At 58.8% G+C, this 16,797-nt stretch overlaps 8 protein-coding genes and 1 pseudogene across 8 annotated transcripts; 4 read left to right on the top strand and 5 right to left on the bottom strand.

Moving 5' to 3' along the window:
• Window positions 1-198: 198 nt before the first annotated feature.
• Window positions 199-1,568, top strand: ACA1_136150 (26S proteasome nonATPase regulatory subunit 7, putative; the record flags this gene model as incomplete). The annotated part of the gene is made up of 5 exons (XM_004333369.1): window positions 199-373; window positions 469-561; window positions 626-804; window positions 929-1,327; window positions 1,428-1,568. The coding sequence occupies 5 exons, from the start codon at window positions 199-201 to the stop codon at window positions 1,566-1,568; spliced, it is 987 nt and encodes a 328-aa protein (XP_004333417.1).
• Window positions 1,569-2,201: 633 nt separating this feature from the next.
• Window positions 2,202-3,493, bottom strand: ACA1_136140 (homeobox domain containing protein; the record flags this gene model as incomplete). Its single annotated transcript, XM_004333368.1, has 2 exons — window positions 2,202-2,762; window positions 2,864-3,493. 2 exons carry the CDS (start codon window positions 3,491-3,493, stop codon window positions 2,202-2,204), a joined length of 1,191 nt encoding a protein of 396 aa, XP_004333416.1.
• A 1,045-nt stretch (window positions 3,494-4,538) lies between these two features.
• ACA1_136130 lies at window positions 4,539-6,579 on the top strand (annotated as a pseudogene).
• A 61-nt stretch (window positions 6,580-6,640) lies between these two features.
• Window positions 6,641-7,977, bottom strand: ACA1_136120 (tetratricopeptide domain containing protein; the record flags this gene model as incomplete). Its single annotated transcript, XM_004333367.1, has 7 exons — window positions 6,641-6,916; window positions 7,002-7,083; window positions 7,163-7,248; window positions 7,316-7,388; window positions 7,471-7,543; window positions 7,655-7,757; window positions 7,849-7,977. 7 exons carry the CDS (start codon window positions 7,975-7,977, stop codon window positions 6,641-6,643), a joined length of 822 nt encoding a protein of 273 aa, XP_004333415.1.
• Window positions 7,978-8,162: 185 nt separating this feature from the next.
• Window positions 8,163-9,656, bottom strand: ACA1_136110 (Fbox domain containing protein; the record flags this gene model as incomplete). Its single annotated transcript, XM_004333366.1, has 6 exons — window positions 8,163-8,296; window positions 8,383-8,497; window positions 8,607-8,715; window positions 8,837-9,124; window positions 9,277-9,347; window positions 9,444-9,656. The coding sequence occupies 6 exons, from the start codon at window positions 9,654-9,656 to the stop codon at window positions 8,163-8,165; spliced, it is 930 nt and encodes a 309-aa protein (XP_004333414.1).
• Window positions 9,657-9,968: 312 nt separating this feature from the next.
• On the top strand, window positions 9,969-12,631 carry ACA1_136100 (GTP-binding protein ychF family protein, putative; the record flags this gene model as incomplete). The annotated part of the gene is made up of 13 exons (XM_004333365.1): window positions 9,969-10,068; window positions 10,143-10,166; window positions 10,245-10,263; window positions 10,503-10,603; window positions 10,686-10,789; window positions 10,903-10,967; window positions 11,066-11,127; window positions 11,232-11,349; window positions 11,410-11,542; window positions 11,645-11,832; window positions 11,927-12,064; window positions 12,197-12,323; window positions 12,449-12,631. The coding sequence occupies 13 exons, from the start codon at window positions 9,969-9,971 to the stop codon at window positions 12,629-12,631; spliced, it is 1,362 nt and encodes a 453-aa protein (XP_004333413.1).
• A 133-nt stretch (window positions 12,632-12,764) lies between these two features.
• On the bottom strand, window positions 12,765-13,811 carry ACA1_136090 (uncharacterized protein; the record flags this gene model as incomplete). The annotated part of the gene is made up of 4 exons (XM_004333364.1): window positions 12,765-12,919; window positions 13,015-13,423; window positions 13,503-13,636; window positions 13,691-13,811. The coding sequence occupies 4 exons, from the start codon at window positions 13,809-13,811 to the stop codon at window positions 12,765-12,767; spliced, it is 819 nt and encodes a 272-aa protein (XP_004333412.1).
• Window positions 13,812-14,293: 482 nt separating this feature from the next.
• On the bottom strand, window positions 14,294-15,338 carry ACA1_136080 (uncharacterized protein; the record flags this gene model as incomplete). The annotated part of the gene is made up of 3 exons (XM_004333363.1): window positions 14,294-14,625; window positions 14,658-14,811; window positions 14,841-15,338. 3 exons carry the CDS (start codon window positions 15,336-15,338, stop codon window positions 14,294-14,296), a joined length of 984 nt encoding a protein of 327 aa, XP_004333411.1.
• Window positions 15,339-15,480: 142 nt separating this feature from the next.
• Window positions 15,481-16,364, top strand: ACA1_136070 (Ribonuclease H1/H2 small subunit; the record flags this gene model as incomplete). The annotated part of the gene is made up of 4 exons (XM_004333362.1): window positions 15,481-15,820; window positions 15,931-15,990; window positions 16,114-16,214; window positions 16,329-16,364. The coding sequence occupies 4 exons, from the start codon at window positions 15,481-15,483 to the stop codon at window positions 16,362-16,364; spliced, it is 537 nt and encodes a 178-aa protein (XP_004333410.1).
• Window positions 16,365-16,797: the final 433 nt, after the last annotated feature.

Raw genomic sequence — 16,797 nt, 5'->3', positions numbered from 1 at the left:
GCTGCTGTGAGACACAGCTACACAAGAGGATGGAGCTGCACGTGTCTGTGGTGGAGGAATGTGAAGAATGCCAACCATTTTCTGTCTGGTATTTTCTTGGGCCAAGGCTGCCAAACAAACCCTCGCTGGCAAAGCCTGGCTGGAGGAAACGAAACACGTAGAGAGAAGGAGATCAAAGAGAAACGAATACACACCAAAATGGGATCAACTGCTAAGCCGGCCGCCATCAACACCGTGGTAGTGCACCCACTCGTACTGCTCAGCGTAGTGGACCACTACAATCGCGTGGCCAAGGACACAAAGAAGCGCGTCGTGGGCGTGCTGCTGGGCGAGACCAACAAGGGTGTCGTTGATATCACCAACAGCTATGCAGGTGCGCACGCAGTCCGATCTATAGATCTATAGCCGTGGGGGGGAGCTCAGTGAAGGATTGAAGGATTCATCTTCCAATTTCGTTAATTTCACTAGTGCCCTTCGAGGAGGACCCGCGCAACCCCAAGATCTGGTTTGTTGATCACAACTACCACGAAAACATGTTTGCCATGTTCAAGAAGGTTCACGGTACGCGATCTTCCACTTAAACTTGGGGGGAGCTCATCGCTCATCATCTTGCACTGTGGCACAGCCAAGGAACGAGTCGTGGGTTGGTACAGCACTGGCCCCAAGATCAGGCCCGCCGATCTTGACATCCACGAGCTGTTCAGGAGATACACCCCCAACCCTGTCCTCGTCATCATCAACGTGAAGCCCACAGAAATCGGTCTTCCCACGAAGGCCTATCTCACCGTGGAGGAAGTCTCCAAGGTATCGCATCGCCTCTCTTCCCTCTTGCGCGCGTGGTTGTGGGCGCAGCGGCTGTGCGGCGTTGACAGGGGCGAGAATGCAGCTATCGGCTCTGACGCGGCCGTTGCTTTGTGCTCTGATGTAGGATGGCACGGAGTCGAAGATGGCGTTCCAGCACATTCCCTCTGAGGTGGGCGCCGTGGAGGCGGAGGAGGTCGGCGTGGAGCACCTGCTGCGGGACATCCACGACCCGTCGGTGAGCACCATGGGCTCGAACGTGAACGCCAAGCTGCTCGCGCTCAAGAGCCTGGTGGAGCATCTGAAGGAGGTGCAGGCCTACCTGAACAACGTGTGCGAGGGCAAGCTGCCCATCAACCAGAAGATCGTGGGCCAGCTTCAGGACATCTTCAACCTGCTCCCCAACCTCAACGTCGAGGAAATGATCCGCAGCTTCGCCGTCAAGACGAACGACATGATGATGGTCATCTACCTCTCCTCGCTCATCAGGTCCATCATCGCTCTCCACAACCTCATCAACAACAAGGTAACATTGCTCGTCGTTGTGCTTCTCTCGCTCTCTCCAATTTCGCTCTGTTCTGACGGTTCGCTCCTCTCTTTGCTCTCTCTGTCTTGATCAACTCCAGCAATCCCTGCGGGCTGCCGAGGTGGGCACGAAAAAGGTGGACAAGGAAGAGGACAAGGAGAAGAAGGGGGAGAAGGCCGATAGCAAGGAGAAGGAGCCCAAGAAGACGGAAGAGGGCGCCAACAAGAAGGAGAAGAAGTGAGCGAGACCCGCCAAGAAGCGACTCAGTAACACGCAAGCACGCTGATCGATGGTCGGGTAGCGAAAGGAGGAGGAGGAGAAAGGTGGCTGTGGATCGGGGTACTTGTAAGTGTCACGCCCTGTCCTGGCAGACGTTCAGCTCTTTCTTGTTTTCTGCTACCCATCAACAACCAACGTTGCTTGCTTAGCCAGCTACTTTCTCCTTCGTTGTGACCACAACGTTTCTTCTTGACTCGCTCGCCAACCACCACGGGTCCATCTGGTTGACTCGGCTACTCCGCCTGAGCCGATGTGCCAGGATTGCCCACACGCGTCGCACACGAGATCTGGTGCCATGGAGTGGTTTTATTTTAGGTCCCAACACACGGCGTAGTGTACAAGTGGACGAAGGTCTTCGTCTTCTACGCTTGATACCCTCTCCTCGCAGTTGAAGAGGCGCAGCTGGCTGGTTGCAGAAGGCGACGAAGGACGATCGATAAATAGAACAGGGAGTAGTAGTGTACAAGACTCTCGTGACGGTTGGTGAAGTGTAGTGTGGCTCAGGCCGATGAGGTTCTTGTTGGTCGGGTGAAGGTCGCGGCCAGGAGAGAGCGAGAGAGAGGATGAGATGAAGATAGGAGGAGTAGGTTGTCGCTCAGACGGTCTGCTGTTGAAGGAGGAAGTCGGCAGAGTTGCCGCCGTAGCTGGGGGCGTCGAGAAGGAGGTCGAAGTAGGAAGGCTCGAAGAAGCTGTCGATGGAGCTGAACTGCTGGAAGGCCGAAGGAGACGACGGCGCCGGGTAGGACGAAGAAAGGGAAGAGGAGACCGAAGATGAGAGGGAGAAAGACGAGGACGTCGAAGACGAAGACGAAGATGGCGAATCCATCATCAGAGGCGAGTTCATCGAGGGCGAGCCCTCGGGCGAAGAGGCCTCCTCGGGCGACTGGGAACCGCCAGGAACGCTCACGCGGTTGTTCTTGACCTTGGCCCTCTTGTTCTGGAACCAAATCTGGACCTGGCGGCTGGTGAGACCGAGATTCTGGCTCAAATGCTCTCGCACGTCCTTGTTGGGCATCGGATTGGTCTCGAATTCCTTCTCGAGGAGGGCGAGCTGCTCGGGCGTCTTCCTCTTCCTCTTAGAACGCGCGGCCGAGGATGAGCCCTCGCTGTTCGATCCCGAAGGCGTCGATGCAGAGCGAGGCCTCTTCTTCGAGTCCTGGCGTGTGCGTAAATCATCCAAACGTCAATTCCTCATGTCGATTGCCATTGCCAGAGTAAAACGAAATGCGAGTAGCGCGGCCAAGATCGAGAACGTACGGCGCTCTTCTTGGCTTGGTCGCCAGTTGACCCAGGCACAGGCGAGGCGCTCGCCGATCTCGAGAGTTGGTGGCCGTGGAGGATGTGGGGATCCATGAGGGCAGGGCTTCCTCCAGCAGAGACGGGTACGAAGAAGGGCGCCTGGCGAGTCGTGGGCATCGACGTCGACGAGGGGGAGGAAGGAGAAGGGGCGGACGAGGAGAGAGTAGAGGAAGAGAGAGGAGGACACACGATGAAAGGATGGTTGGCCTGGTGGTGGAGCGGCACGATCGAAGGCAGAGGCAAAGGGATGAAGGAGCCAACGCCGCCAGGCGAAGACGGCGACGGAAGGATCGCGGTGGTGGTCGACGTAGAAGGATCCACCTTCATCTTGATGTTCCTGTGGACCACCTTGGTTACCTTGGTCGCCATAGGTGCCGAAGAGTTGGTGGACGGCGAGGTAGGCCTGGAGCTCTCGGCCTTCTTGCCAAAGGCGTCGTTCATCTCGATGAGACCGTCGTCGGTTGCCAGGAGCTCCTCCAGGCTGGGCGACGAGGGAAGCGTGCGCGACATCGAGTTGCTCCTCACGCGAGGCGGCAGAGGGACACGCTCGAGCGGCTTCTGCACGACGGGGAAGCGACAAATCTCCATCTTCTGCGGGACGCTTGGTAGTTGGCCGAGTCCGGTTCTCTCGCTCTCCTCGAGTCAGCAGTTCGTCGCCTTCACTCTCGCTTCGCTTTCGTCGTCGCTCTTCGCTTCGCTTTTCGTTCTTTTCAACGTCGGTGGTGGGTTGGAAGAAAGAGGTCGCTAACTGACTATCGATAGATGGGATAAGGCTCGTCGGGCTCGAGTGAGGGGTATCGATCAAACGTGAAGTGAGGATAGAAGGTGGTGAAGTGTTGGAGCGACCGGTCCGTGGATAAGTGTGGGTGGCGAAGTTGAAGCGGTGACGGGACCAGTGAGGAAAAGGAGAGGATAGGGGGGCTATCTGCTGGCTGTGCAAGAGGCGCGCGGAAAGTGTGGTGGGTCGGTCCGACCGGTTTTATCCTCCGCGTTGATGGGCTTGATGTTGTCCCTACTTTCCCACCCCCCAAAGACACAAAAGTCGGCATAAAAGAGCAGTGCCACATCGTGTCAAGCCGCAGATTGGCCGATGTTTACTCCGACTCCGTCCCAATGCGCCTGACCTTTCCCTTTTTACTGCCTGCCAACAACACACCCATTCCGTGGTTGGCTACGGCGTCTGCCGCACCACAGCCGAGCCACACAGCAAAAAGTGCCTCGTCGGCGGTCCCGAAGTCGTGCGCGCCGCTCGCGAAGATCTGCCGAAGCCCAGGGCGCCGCCCGCAGCACGCACGAGAGGAGCGCGCTTGCCTCAACGGTTGGTGATGGTGTTCGTATCCCCACAGAACCGCAGCTGGTCACGCGGCACAGACTGTCCAAAAGAAGGTACCGCCAAATAACCGGCCACCGCTTCGTCACGTGACAACGTGCCCCATGGTCGATTGGCCCAATCGCTCGGACTTACGGAGTTAATGAGGTATTTCCGGCACGCTGTGACAAGCTTGTCATTGGCTAGGTCCCAAATCTCCACGGAGTTACCAAAAAGCGAAAGAAGAGGAATGCTGATGTCGACCGCCCTCTTAATAAAAAGAGCACTTTCTTTTTTGTTTGTTGTTTTTTTGTTGGCGTGGCGATGGACCCGGAGCAGAAGCTGGAGGCGGCGGTGGCGCAGTTTGGTGGGGGCGTGGAGGTGAGCCACCTGCTGGCCCTTCCTCCCTTCTGCCGGTCCTTTGGTACGCACTGCACACATGACCTCCGTAGCCGCCAGCTCCGCCCCCCTCGGGCCTGTGGCTGCACATGTGCTGACGATGCCCGGCGGCACACGTGGTGGGTGGTGGTGGCAGTGGTGGTGGAAGGCGCGGAGCTGCGCGACGTCACCGAGGTCGAGACCGCGCTCCACTCGTCCCTCGCCCAGGCACTGCCCCCACCCTGCCCCATCGCGTGTACACGTGCGCTGTGCACAGCGGCTTGACGGCGTACGTGCGCAGGAGCAGGCCGAGGCCGTGCGGCGTTTGGCTTCACTGCTGTCCTCGCAGGCTGTAAGGTGCGGCACCCGATCGTTACATCTGACCCGTGTGGTGTTCTGACGTGGCGGCGGCGGTGGCGGGCTGGGTGCAGAGTGGAGGCGGTGCCCAACACGGTGGCGGAGCGGCTGGCCGAGTTGCTTCTGGTCTCCGGTCTCGCCAGCGGTTCGGGCGACAGCGAATCGCCCGCGGTGGCCGATCTAGTCGCAGTCGCCTCGCTCCTCTCTTCACATGGTACATCGTACAACCAGTTGCGTGTGTGGTGTGTGTGGTGTGTGCGGTGTGTGCGGTGTGCGGTGTGTGCGGTGTGTGCGGTGTGTGCGTGTCGGCTTATGTTTCGCTGCCGGTGGGGGAGAGCAGACGACCATCTGGAAGCCTGGGAGTCGATGGACCTCCGCCGACGTCTCGTCCAGATCGCCAACGACCCTGCCACAGACCAGACCACCAGGTAGAATACCAATCATCATCAACCGGTCAGTCCTCTTTGTGGCCTGCCTGGCCCAGCCACAATCTCACACTCGTGCCGTGTGTGTGTGTGTGCCGTGTGTGTCGTGTCATCGCCGTGCAGTAGGCTGGCGGGGGAAATGGTGCCCAAGCTCTCGGCCCTGAAGGGCAGAGACCGAGTCAAGACCTTCCGCTTCGGCGACGGCGACGGCGACAGCGACAGTGGGGCCGACCGAGATGCACAGATCAGCATCGACGTCAGGCAGCTGCGCTACACGCAGGTGGGGCTGGCCTGGAAGGTGTGGGACTCGGGCCTCCTGCTCTCCTCGTTCATCTACCGACACCGCGACGTGTTCCGCGGCAAGTCCGTGCTCGAGTTGGGCAGGTGCGGCGACCCCAATCGGCCTCTTCTCCGCTCTCCGTTGGGCTGATGTGGCGTGGCCTGCGTGCGTGTGAATGTGTAGTGGCTGTGGGCTGGCGGGCCTGGTGATGGCCCACTTTGCCTCGAAGGTGTTCATCACCGACTACATCGACGAGGTGCGCTTTAACCGCAAATGTTGATTCGTCTCACACCACTCTCACTCTTGGCTGTTGTGTGTGTGCGTGCGTGCAGGTGCTGGATAACATTCGACACAACCTGGCCGTCTACAACGGACAAAATGAAGGCCGGCTCGCAAGCGATGCCGTCACTGTCCATCGCCTAGACTGGACCGACCCCGCCACCTATCCTCAGGTACGCGGCACTTACATCGCACGCACCGTGCGCACCGCACACACGCACCGCACACACGCACCGCACACACGCACCGCACACACGCACCGCACACACGCACCGCACACACGCTAACGTCTGACGATCTGCAGATGGGCGAGGGCAAGGCGGACGTGGTCATCGGGTCGGACGTGGTGTACGATCTCACTGCAGCCACGTCGGTGCCGCGGGTGATCCGCTCCTTCCTCCACCCTCAGCACGGCGTGGCCGTCATCCTCCTCCCGGCGATGCGCATGGTACCTCTCGCTCACCCCATCCCGCACCGTGTTGTAGTCCTGACCCACCCCACATTCTGGTCTGTGGTTGGTATGCGCAAGGGGGTGGCACGATTCGAAGAGGCGATGGAGGAGGAGGGGATGAGCGGCCGCAAGTGGGTGATCCCCAATCGCGGCAACGACGACGCGCTCCACTTCTTCATCTACACCACACGTTGATTTTTTTTATTTTTTTTTATTTTTTGTACAACATAAAAAGTTGTTACACTTTTTCGTTGGGCTAGGCCTGGGCTTCTTCTTCTTGCTGGGCGAAGAGGTTGGCCAGTACCTCCCGCTCCCGCGTCCTCTCGCCGGTCTGGGCCTGCTTCATGGCCCGGAACCAGGGCGCTCGCTTGACGTTGGCAAAGTGGACGCAGAACCACTTGGTCCGCTTGGCGAGGTAGTTCTTCTTCGCGCACTTTTCCAGCCACGCCTGGCACGCCGCCTCGTGTCCGCGAACAGAGGCGAGCCGGGCCATGCAGAAGTAGGTCCAGTAGTCATTCTTCAGGACTTGCGTCTGTTGTTGAGTGCTGTCAGCACGACACACGACACACGACACACGACACACGACACACGACACACGACACACAAGGCGTATGCACGTTGAGAATTTCTTCGGCGCTGGCCCACAGCTGTTCCCTCTCGGCCGCGTCCGCAAGGGTACACGAATGCAGCACGTACGTCCTACAACGCGAATGATATAAGCAAACGCGTGAATCAGATCTGATTGATGGGTGCGTTTGGGTGGTGGGTGGTGGTGTACATGGCAAGGTTGCATTGGGTGAGGACATTGTCGGGCTTGAGGGACGCCGCAAGCCGGTACTTTTCGTACGATCGCGCGAACAAGTCCTGTGCACAGGACCAACCGAGTCAGAAACGGGGGCAACTGGACAGGCGGGCGCGGTAAGGTGTGTACCTTTGACTCGGCCGGTTCGGCGACCATGGCGTGGTCGCTGAGTGCCAGCCCGTAGTTGCTCAGCACGATGTCCCTGGTGACATTCCCACGCCGTTCAATTCATGGGCGCCACTGACACAACAAGGGTGGGTGTGGGGCGGGGGCGGGGGCGGTACCGGTCGAGGTCCATTTGCGACAGGCTCAGCGAGTCCTCGTACTTGCCGTAGGACTCCCGAAAGAGGCTCTGGGCTGCAGATGTATGCACCACCACCACCACCCACCACCACCACCACCACCACGTCAGGTCTAGAGCTTCACAGGACTGGAGGGGAAGTCTTGAAGACGGACGGATGGACGGACCTTGTTCGAGCTGTGCGGGGCTGAGCACCTTCCTGGATTTGGCCGTCGCCGCTATCTTGCTGGTGGCGTGCTCCGACAATCCATCTCCCCACTCGCTCAAAATCTGTGACACACACACGCACGCACACACCGCACACACCGCACACAGCACGCTCAGCATTTGTACGAAATGGGGTCAACGTAGTTGTACGGACCTGGGAATCGGTGGGGTAGAGGGCGTGGGCCTCGGCCAGCTTCTTGCACGATTGCTCGAACAGGTTGTCGACCGAGGCGTAGTCGGTGCCCTGGGCGGTGGCGACCAGCAGAGAGCTGCCCTCGGCCATCTTGCGTGCGGCGTGTGCGCGCAGCGTGACGGCCCACTCGCTCAGCACCCACCACAGGTCGCCGCACCCGCGCCGCAGCTCCGCCGTCTGCGCCAGCTTGGCGTAGGCACGCAGAAAGAGCCTGTGGTGTGTGTGTGTGCGTGTGTGTGTGTTGTGTGTGTGTGTGTGCGTGTGGTGTGTGTGTGTTATCGATTATGGAGGGAGAGGCATGGATGAGTTGGGAGACGAGGGTGGCGGTACATGTCAGCTACGGGTCCGTGCTTCATCCTCGCCAGCTCCGTCAGCGAAATGCCCCAATTATTGGTCGACACATAGAGGGCTGTGTTGAAGTGGAATTGAGTGATTGATTGGCGCCGGCAGGTGACCAACGAAGAAAGTGGAGTGGAGTGGCGTGGGTGGTGGTACTGCTGAGTGTCGTGTCGTCCTTGGGTGACGTAGAGGCCACGCTGGCCGCCGAGGCATACTCCTCGCACGCAATCACCAGCAATCGGGTGACCGTCTCGTGAAACCGACTTTTTTGCTGGTGTGTCGGGGTGTGTCGTGTCGTGTCGTGTCGTGGTCTTCGTGAGCACTGGCCCTTGTGCGCTCTCTTTCTGGAGTGATCCCTGCGGGCCGGGGCCATGGGGTACCTTCAAGTATTCGACCGTTCGCTCCGCGCCCGCCTTCTTTTCCTCCATCCGCTGGTTGCGCAGCTCGTCGACCTTCTTCTGGAGGATGTGGCCCCACGACAGCCATTTCCTGCGTTGAACACACCATCACCAACCCCAGTGCGCCCACTATGAGCCACACACCACAGAGATCGACACTGTGTGTGCGCGCAGCCGTGTGTGTGTGTGTGTGTGTGTGTGGATCGACGGACCGCGCGGTGGCTGGAATGATCAGCTTCTTGTCCTTGTACTTGCCCCTGCCGAGCACTTGTATTGGTGACCTGGGCGGCGGAGGCGTCTTCGTGTGCGCCTTCTCTGCCTCCGTGCCCGTGGTGTCCGTGTCCATCGCCGTGTCCGTATCATCGTTCGGGTCGCCGTCGCCGTCGCCGTCGCTGCCGGCAGCAGTCTTCTCCTCCTGTCCTCCTCCTCCTTGCTCCTCCTCCTCGTCTTTCGCGTTGACATCGATCGAGCAATATTCCCACTCGAGCATCTTGCGATCTCTGCACCGTGGAGATACACATCACACAACACACAACACACACAACACACACAACACACAACACACAAAATGATGTAAATAGGAAGTGACCAGTGTGGCACAACAAAGAAGGTGAACCTGAAGAGTGTTCGCCACGATGTACAGCTCCCGCACAGGGGCAGCTGCACCTCGGCGCGACTGGTGCTGCGTAGCGCCCACGTCCGAATGTAGAGCTGCCGCCAGTTCTGTGTGCGCAGACCGCCCCACGCCCCATCATACCCCCATCAGCCTGCGTGTGCGCACACGTGTGCGGTGCGTGTGTGCGGTCGGGCGGGTCGTACCTCGTCGTCGTAGCTGAGGCCGCGGCACAGGTGGCACACCCGGGCGAGCATGCACAGCTCGTGGTGGCCCAAGAAGGAGACCACGTACAGCGCCAGCTCGGGCGGCAGCACGGCGAAGAAGTCCACCAGCCGCCTGGCCGTCGACGTTGTAGTGGTGGTGGCAGCGGGTGTCCCGTGGGGCTTCGGCAAGGCCACCTCTCCACTTACGTCCATCATCGAAAAATCCATTTATATCGGAAATGACCCTAATAATCTCCTTTCGCGCAGAAGCAAAATATCAATCCACAGAGAGCGTCACTTTGGCAGGAACGCCTTTCCCTTTCGTCAGCAGTCTTCTTTGGCTCCTCTTCTTTCGTTTTATTTATTTTTTATTTATCTTTATATCTGCCTTTTCTCGTTTCTTTTTCTCTTCCTTCTTATTTTCCCAACTCCAGTTCCTGGATTTCTTTGGCAAAATAAATAAATAATAAATCGATCGATTTCAAATCTCAATCGATCCAGATTTGTTGTGTGCAAGGCAGAGGTATGGGTTCGCGTCATGAACTGCTGATAGGGTGCGTGGGGAAGCCGTCGGCCGGCAAGAGCTCATTTCTGAACGCCAGTACCGACGCTCAGGCCAAGATAGGTGCGTTCCATCCTCCAATTTGTTCGCTTCATCGTGAGATTAACCTTCATCTTCTGCTACGGCCACAATTTCAGGCTCCTACCCGTTCACGACCATCGGTACCTTCTACAACTTTTGTTGAACGATTATTATTATTTTACATTTCATTTAATCCAAACACTGTTTCGCCTGGCCAGAACCCAACGTGGGCGTCACGTACTTCCAGGTAGCGTTCTCTTCTCTTCTCCTTGCCCTCTCTTTGTGTGCTACGCGATGTCTGCTGTGTCAACGTTGGCCACTTCTCTGACTACTACCGCCGCGTTTCCATGTGTGAGCTTAGTCGCCCTGCCCATGCGCCAGGTACCACTCTTTCAGCTTCAAAGCCAGGATTGTAGCGCGCGCGTGGCCTGCACTGCACCTACGGCTCACACATCTTTGGCTTTGGCTTGTTGCAGATTCGATAAATCGGACCAGTGCCGCCCGCGATACGGTCGATGCGTCAGCGGAACGCGATTCATTCCGGTCAAGATGCTCGACGTCGCCGGCCTGGTGCCCGGTACTCACCCTGTCCGCCCTTCATTTGCGGATCGATGTGGCGCGTGACCAACCAACCAACTCGCGTTCGTGCGAACCTGCAGGCGCGTCGGAGGGCAAGGGCCTGGGCAACAAGTTCCTGGATGATCTGCGACAAGCCGACATTCTGCTGCACATCATCGACGTCTCCGGGACCACGAACGAAAAGGTTTGGTTTGGTTTGGTTTGGTTTGGTGGTCCAACCTCTCCCGTGCGAAGCGCCAATGATGGTTGGTTGGTTGGTTGGTTGATCGATTGATCACACACCTCGCGCACACGCAGGGAGAGGCGACAAAAGGCTATGACCCGATCAACGACATCGAGTGGCTCGACAGCGAAATCCATGCGTACCACTGCTCCCGCTCCGAAAAGACCAATCAATAATGGGTTTGAGATTCAGAGTGTGTGCTTGTGCTAATGCTCATTCACAACGTTCGGTGTGCAGTTGGATTTTCAACAACCTGTGGAATCGATGGCCCAACATCACACGCCGACATGTCGCCACGAGTACGTGCCATGGTGGCCCAACGTCGTATGTTTTGTGAATATTGTCAGAGTCTTACGCCGATGTTGGTTGTCATCGTTCACTCGTGGGTCGCCCACTTTGGCAGAGAGCACGTCATCGGCCACACTTCAGGCGCAGCTTTCCGGCTACGGCTCGCGGCTCGTCCAGATCCAAGAAGTCCTGGACCGCATGGGCGTCAAGGAGCCCTCGGAAATGGAGAAGTGGTGCGTTCGCCTTCTTCTTTGTGGACTCACGACGTCGTGCGCTCACCCTTCTCTTTACAGGGACTCGAAGCGGGTTCACGAGCTCGTGGACATGTTCATGAAGGTCCGCTTCCCCACCATCTACGTCCTCAACAAGATCGACTCGCCCGGAGCCGACGCCAACGTGCTCCGCATCTGCGACAAATACGGCGATGTACGGACACTCACCTCCCCTCCCCGACTTGTTCATTCACGCTCCTTACCACGTGTGTCGTGTGTCGTGTGTCGTGTGGTGCTGTGTGTGTCGTGTCGTCAGGGTCACATTATTTTGGCGAGTGCGCTGGCAGAGTGCTTCCTGAAGAAGATGCGGAAGGCCAACATGGTCCTCTACGAGGACGGCGGCAGCGACTTCACGACCACCAAGGACCTGGCCGACCTGCCCAAGGAGGAGTGGCCCGAGGGCGCCGACGGCCTGCGCGAGGCCGATCCCAAGGCGCTCAAGACGTACGCCCAGGCCCACCTTTCGACCGAAGCCAGCCCCTCGCAGCACGATCAAGCCTGATTGGACTGTTTTACATTCCTTCCTGCGCACCCATAGGTTGGAGAAGATCAGGGACCTGGTGCTGTTCCGATACGGCGCCACCGGAGTGCAGGACGCCATCAAGAAGGCGGTGGACGTGAAGGGCTACATCCCCGTCTACCCGGTCCGCAACCTCAACAAATTCACCAGCGACAGGTTCGTTCTTTTCTCGCTTTTCTTCTTCTTCTTCTCTTCTTCTTCTCTCTCTCTCTCTCTGCTCACCATATGATGCGTGTGTCGTGTCGTTCGTGTCGTGTCGTGTCGTATCATGTCGTGGATCTTATGCAGAAGCGGAGGTGTGTTCCGCGACTGCCTGCTGGCGCCACCGGGCACCACCATCCGAGAGTTTGCTCGCATGGTCGACCACCAGATGGAACAGTTCTTCGCCTACGCCGAAGGCCTCTCCGGACAGCGAGTACGCGCTACTCTTGCCATCGCCTCAAAAAACCATGCACCTGATTCTCTCTTTGTTTCTTACGCTGTGTGTCGTGTCGTGTGCGTGTGTGTGTCATGTGTTTCGTGTGTGTGTCGCGCGAGTAGTTAGGAGAAGACGAGCTGGTCACGGAGGAAAACAACATCCTCAAGTTTGTGGTGCAGCAGACGCAGGAAGCGGCGGCCGCACAGAGCGCCAAGGACGGCGACAAGAAGGCCCAACAGCAGCAGCAGAAGGCAGCGGCCGCCAAGAAGAAGGAGGACAAGGAAAAGGACAAGGCCGACGCGTGACCGCATCCACGACCAAACCCGGGCGACGTTCTCCCAACTATTATTTTATTCTTATTTCGTTTCAGTATGAACATGATGACGATCGCTCGCTCTTGAGAGCAGCTTCTCTCGAGCTTGTTGACAGTTCGACAGCTTAGGTTGCGGCGGTGGCGTTGGTGTTGGCGTTGTTGATGGCGTCGATGGCGGACCCGGGGCAGCTCTGCAGAAGGTTCACCTCCACCGTGGCCGAGATGTCCACCTCCCCGCTCAGCACCGGCGTCGTCGCCGAATCCGCCGTCACCCCCGCCGCTGCAGTCACGCCACGCCACGCCACGCCACGCCACAATCATCGTCAGCACAGACACGACACACGACACACACGACACGACGGTGGGTGAAGGTACTGCGGACGGAGGAGGACATGGGCGCGTAGAGCGGCGTGAGGGTGACGGCGCCCACGCCGACGGCCTGGCAGCCGAGCTCGCCGAGGATGAGCCGCCCGTAGGCGATCGCGTTGGCCACGGCCAGTCGGGTCGCCTGCTGCTGCGCCGCCGTCACCGCGGCCTCGGAGGGAACGAGCGAGACTGAGCGGATGGTGTTGGCCCCGGCGCCCACGGCGGCGTCGATGGCCGCGCCGGCCTGGTCGGCCGCGACCTCGAAGCTCACCGTGTTGGAGGCGCGGAAGACGATGTCGTCCTCGCTCTGGCCACCACCGCTCGCGGCCGACGAGCTGTCCAAGGGGATGGGGCTTGGCGAGGGCGTGGGGAAGTTGATCTGCATCAACGAGACGCTGCTCGTCTGCAGCTTCGACACCTGTTATAGTGGAGTAGTAGAAGTTGAAGATGATGCAGCTCTGGGAGTTTGCAAAACGATCGAAACATGATCGACGTACGTTGAGGCCTTGGAGGGTGGAGACGATGGCCTGAGCCGAGTTGGCGGCTTGGGCCTGCGCCTGGCTGGCGTTGGGGGCGTCCACCTGCACGCCCAGCTCGACCTGGGCCACGCCGGCCTCGATTGTGACCTTGCCTGCACCCCCCCCCCGGTGAGTGAATGCACATCAACAGCCGCGGGTTGGCCTACCAGTGCCCGTGGCCTTCACGACGTTGGAGGTGGCATTGATGTCTTGGGCTGTTGCTGGGGAACACAAGAAGCAGAAGAAGGTGGCGAGCAGACACGCGGCTAGAAGAGCTTGGGCCTTCATGTTGATGTTAATGTTGGTGATGGGTGTAATGTGTGCTGTGGTGCGGGGGTGTGGGATAGAGGCCGCTGGTGTGCAGGTGGTGATGAGATAGGTTTGATATGCTGGAAGGATTGAGCTCCTTATGGCCTTTATGTAGCGGACGTGGCGGTGGTGACGCACATGGCGTTGGAGAGCCCCGCCGAGGAAGGGGAGAGGTCGCCTTCGCTTATCTTCGAGTTTTCGGCCAGCCAACCATCAAACATCTCTGTTCCACAGAAACAGCCCAGAGGACTGTTTTCGTGTTTTTGGAATGCCAGGAATGCCGAAGTTGTCACACGTCATTACCAAATCAGGCCCACCGCCATTTTTCCAACATCACACACAACACACAACACACAACATGAGCGCCCGCACAGAGTCACGACCGCTAGGTTTGAGGACGCTGAGTTTAGCTGCCCTCCACATTTGATTTCTTCTTCTTCTCACTTCCTACATCACGGCGTTCACTTGAGACGCCAGACAGTGTCGCCGCCGTCCTTGTGGCCGATGAACACTCCGGAGCTCTTGTGGAGGGTACGGTTGATGTCGAGCTTGGAGCAGTTGACGCGCCTCTGATGGAGCGCTCGCCTGATGTCCTGCGTGATCCACGACTTGTCCGGCTTCTCACGCAGCAGCGCGGCGATGTCCCGAGCCAGCGGCCACTCGTTCTTTACTTGCTCGTGCCTCTCTTCATCTTCCTCCTCCTTAACCTCCTCCTTCACTTCGATTTTAATCTGCACTCGGGCGGCTCGATGGGTTCTTGTTCTTCTCCTTCTTCGCCTTCCTCCTCCTCGAGCTGCCGCACCCATGCGTCGAAGTTGTGTGAACGGTCGTGCCGATCGACGAAGAGCGGGCATGCGAGACAGGTGAGGCCCGGACGCGGCCGGAACGTGAAGGCCACCACCACCAGCGGCCCTGGCTCCCCGGTGGGCCTCTCGACCCGGTGGTAGGTCTTGGCGTAGTCCCGCTCGGCCTCCACCGCCTCCACAAGCAACCGAGGGCGTAGGCCACCTGGGCCATGGTGCTGTCGCTCGGCGGCTCCATGCCCGCGACGACCAGGCCCTGCTGCGTCTGCTGCAGGCCCCAGTAGAGAGTCCCGCCGCCGGGGCTGTTCATGAGCGCACTGGCCTGGCTGGGGAGGTCGGCCACCAGGTCCGCCGGTTGGTGCCCGCGGCCCTCGCGGTGGAGGCAGGTGCCCAGCTGGCCGAAGGCGAACCGCTGGCCGAGAGCCACGCTGCTGGGCAGCCGCGCGGCGAGCTGGGGAGAGGGAAGCTCGGGCGGCGAGGAGGGCAGGGGGCGATTGATGACGGCGAGCAGCTCCGCGGGCGACGTGGCATGGGAGCAGATGGTCGTGCCACCGATGCCTGTGGTGGCGCGATAGGCCTCCAGCGCCACACGCCAGTGGCACAGTACCGACCTCGTAGGGGGCGGAGTGGTCGGGTTAGGGGATCCTGCTAGGCCTCGTAGAGCGTGCAACAACTCTTCTCGCTCATGCACGGGTGCCTCCATGTTCGCCTTGTTGTTCAACAGTTCAAAGTGCGTTTGGTGAGCTGCGCCTGGAGCGTATTTCGCTGGAAAATAATTCATGGGGACCCTACTGTACCTTTCTGAATACAAATAAAAATAAAAATAAAAGAAAGAACAAACGGACATGGAGGAAGACGACGGCAGGCGAAGAGGAGACGACTCGAGCAGGAAGAACGAGATTAATGTTCAGCAGCTGCACAGTGCGGGGCGAGCGTCCGAGGTGACGCTGCACTACATGCCGTTTCTCATCGATTACGAGGGCGAGGCGCCCATTCAGAATTACTTCGTCGTTGAAAGCGAGCGAGTCAAGCAGGAGGAGGAGGGCTCCATGTCCACCCTCTCCACCTCCACCTCCTCTTCATCTTCTTCAGCGTCCGCCGCCCCCGGCGACGATATTCTGCGAGCATCATTCCGGGGACGATTGCTACGCGGCAAAACGCTCCCCCTTCCCTCGGACTACCAAGGTACTACTGACACCTCGCGCCTGGCCTCTTCACTGCGCTCGCGCCTTCGCTACTGCTTGCTCATTAGACGTGTGGACCCAATTGGGCCTGCACTGGCTCTGGTTTCTTAGGGCTGGTGCTGCAGGAGGCAACAGGGCGAGGCGCAGACGGCGAGAAGCAGTGGCACGTCAGTACGTAGTGTCTCATCCCCATCGTTCCTCTGGCGGCGCAGCGTGTATTAAGCACTGCCATGCTGATGTACCCAGGAGTGGTAGAGATTGGGTGGTGTATTCATCGCTAACCATCGCGTACAGGTGGCCAGTTCTCAGAGTGGACCTACTGGAATCACGACACGCGCCCGTATCCATCAGATCAGCCGCAGCAGTGGATGGGCTGGCTCCACCTTTCTCAACAGGTACGTACCTGTAGGTGCATGCCAGGCCTTGCGTCCCGAGAGTGGGCATCGATCTTACAGGGGTGTGAACATCGTAGTAACAAGCATTGCCTTCTCCTACAGATGCACCAACAGGTCACCGAGGAGGAGATCGCGGCCCTGAGCTCTTGAATGGCCTTGAAGCTGTTGAAGCCCAGCCAAGAAGAAAATGTTATTTTAAAAAATTAAAAAGTGTGTATTCAAATCCGGGAAAAAAGGGGGCACGCGACGGGGGCGGAAGTGGGGGAAGAGTATTCCGGCGACGGCGAGCAACTTCTGTGTTCCCTGCGCAGCTTCTTCGCTCTCGCCCCCTTGCCTCTTGAAGAAGACGACTACGAAAGCTCATCGTAGCGGGCTAGCTGATTTTTGATTGGAATCCTCCGCCACACAGCTCGCGTTATATAGAAAGAAGAAATGAAGGGCCAGAAGGAGAAGTTCGAGATCTACGAGCAGGCCATCGTGGAGGAACAGGAGCAGACGGTGGTGGCCACGCTCACCAACGACACCGTCCTGCGCCGAACCATCCCCTGGGACACCATGAAGAGCGCTAAATTGATCTCGGAGG

Source organism: Acanthamoeba castellanii (genome assembly GCF_000313135.1).
Source record: "Acanthamoeba castellanii str. Neff unplaced genomic scaffold scf7180000084702, whole genome shotgun sequence".
Classification (NCBI taxonomy): domain Eukaryota; phylum Discosea; order Longamoebia; family Acanthamoebidae; genus Acanthamoeba; species Acanthamoeba castellanii.
This window is presented reverse-complemented; position numbering and strand designations above follow the sequence as displayed.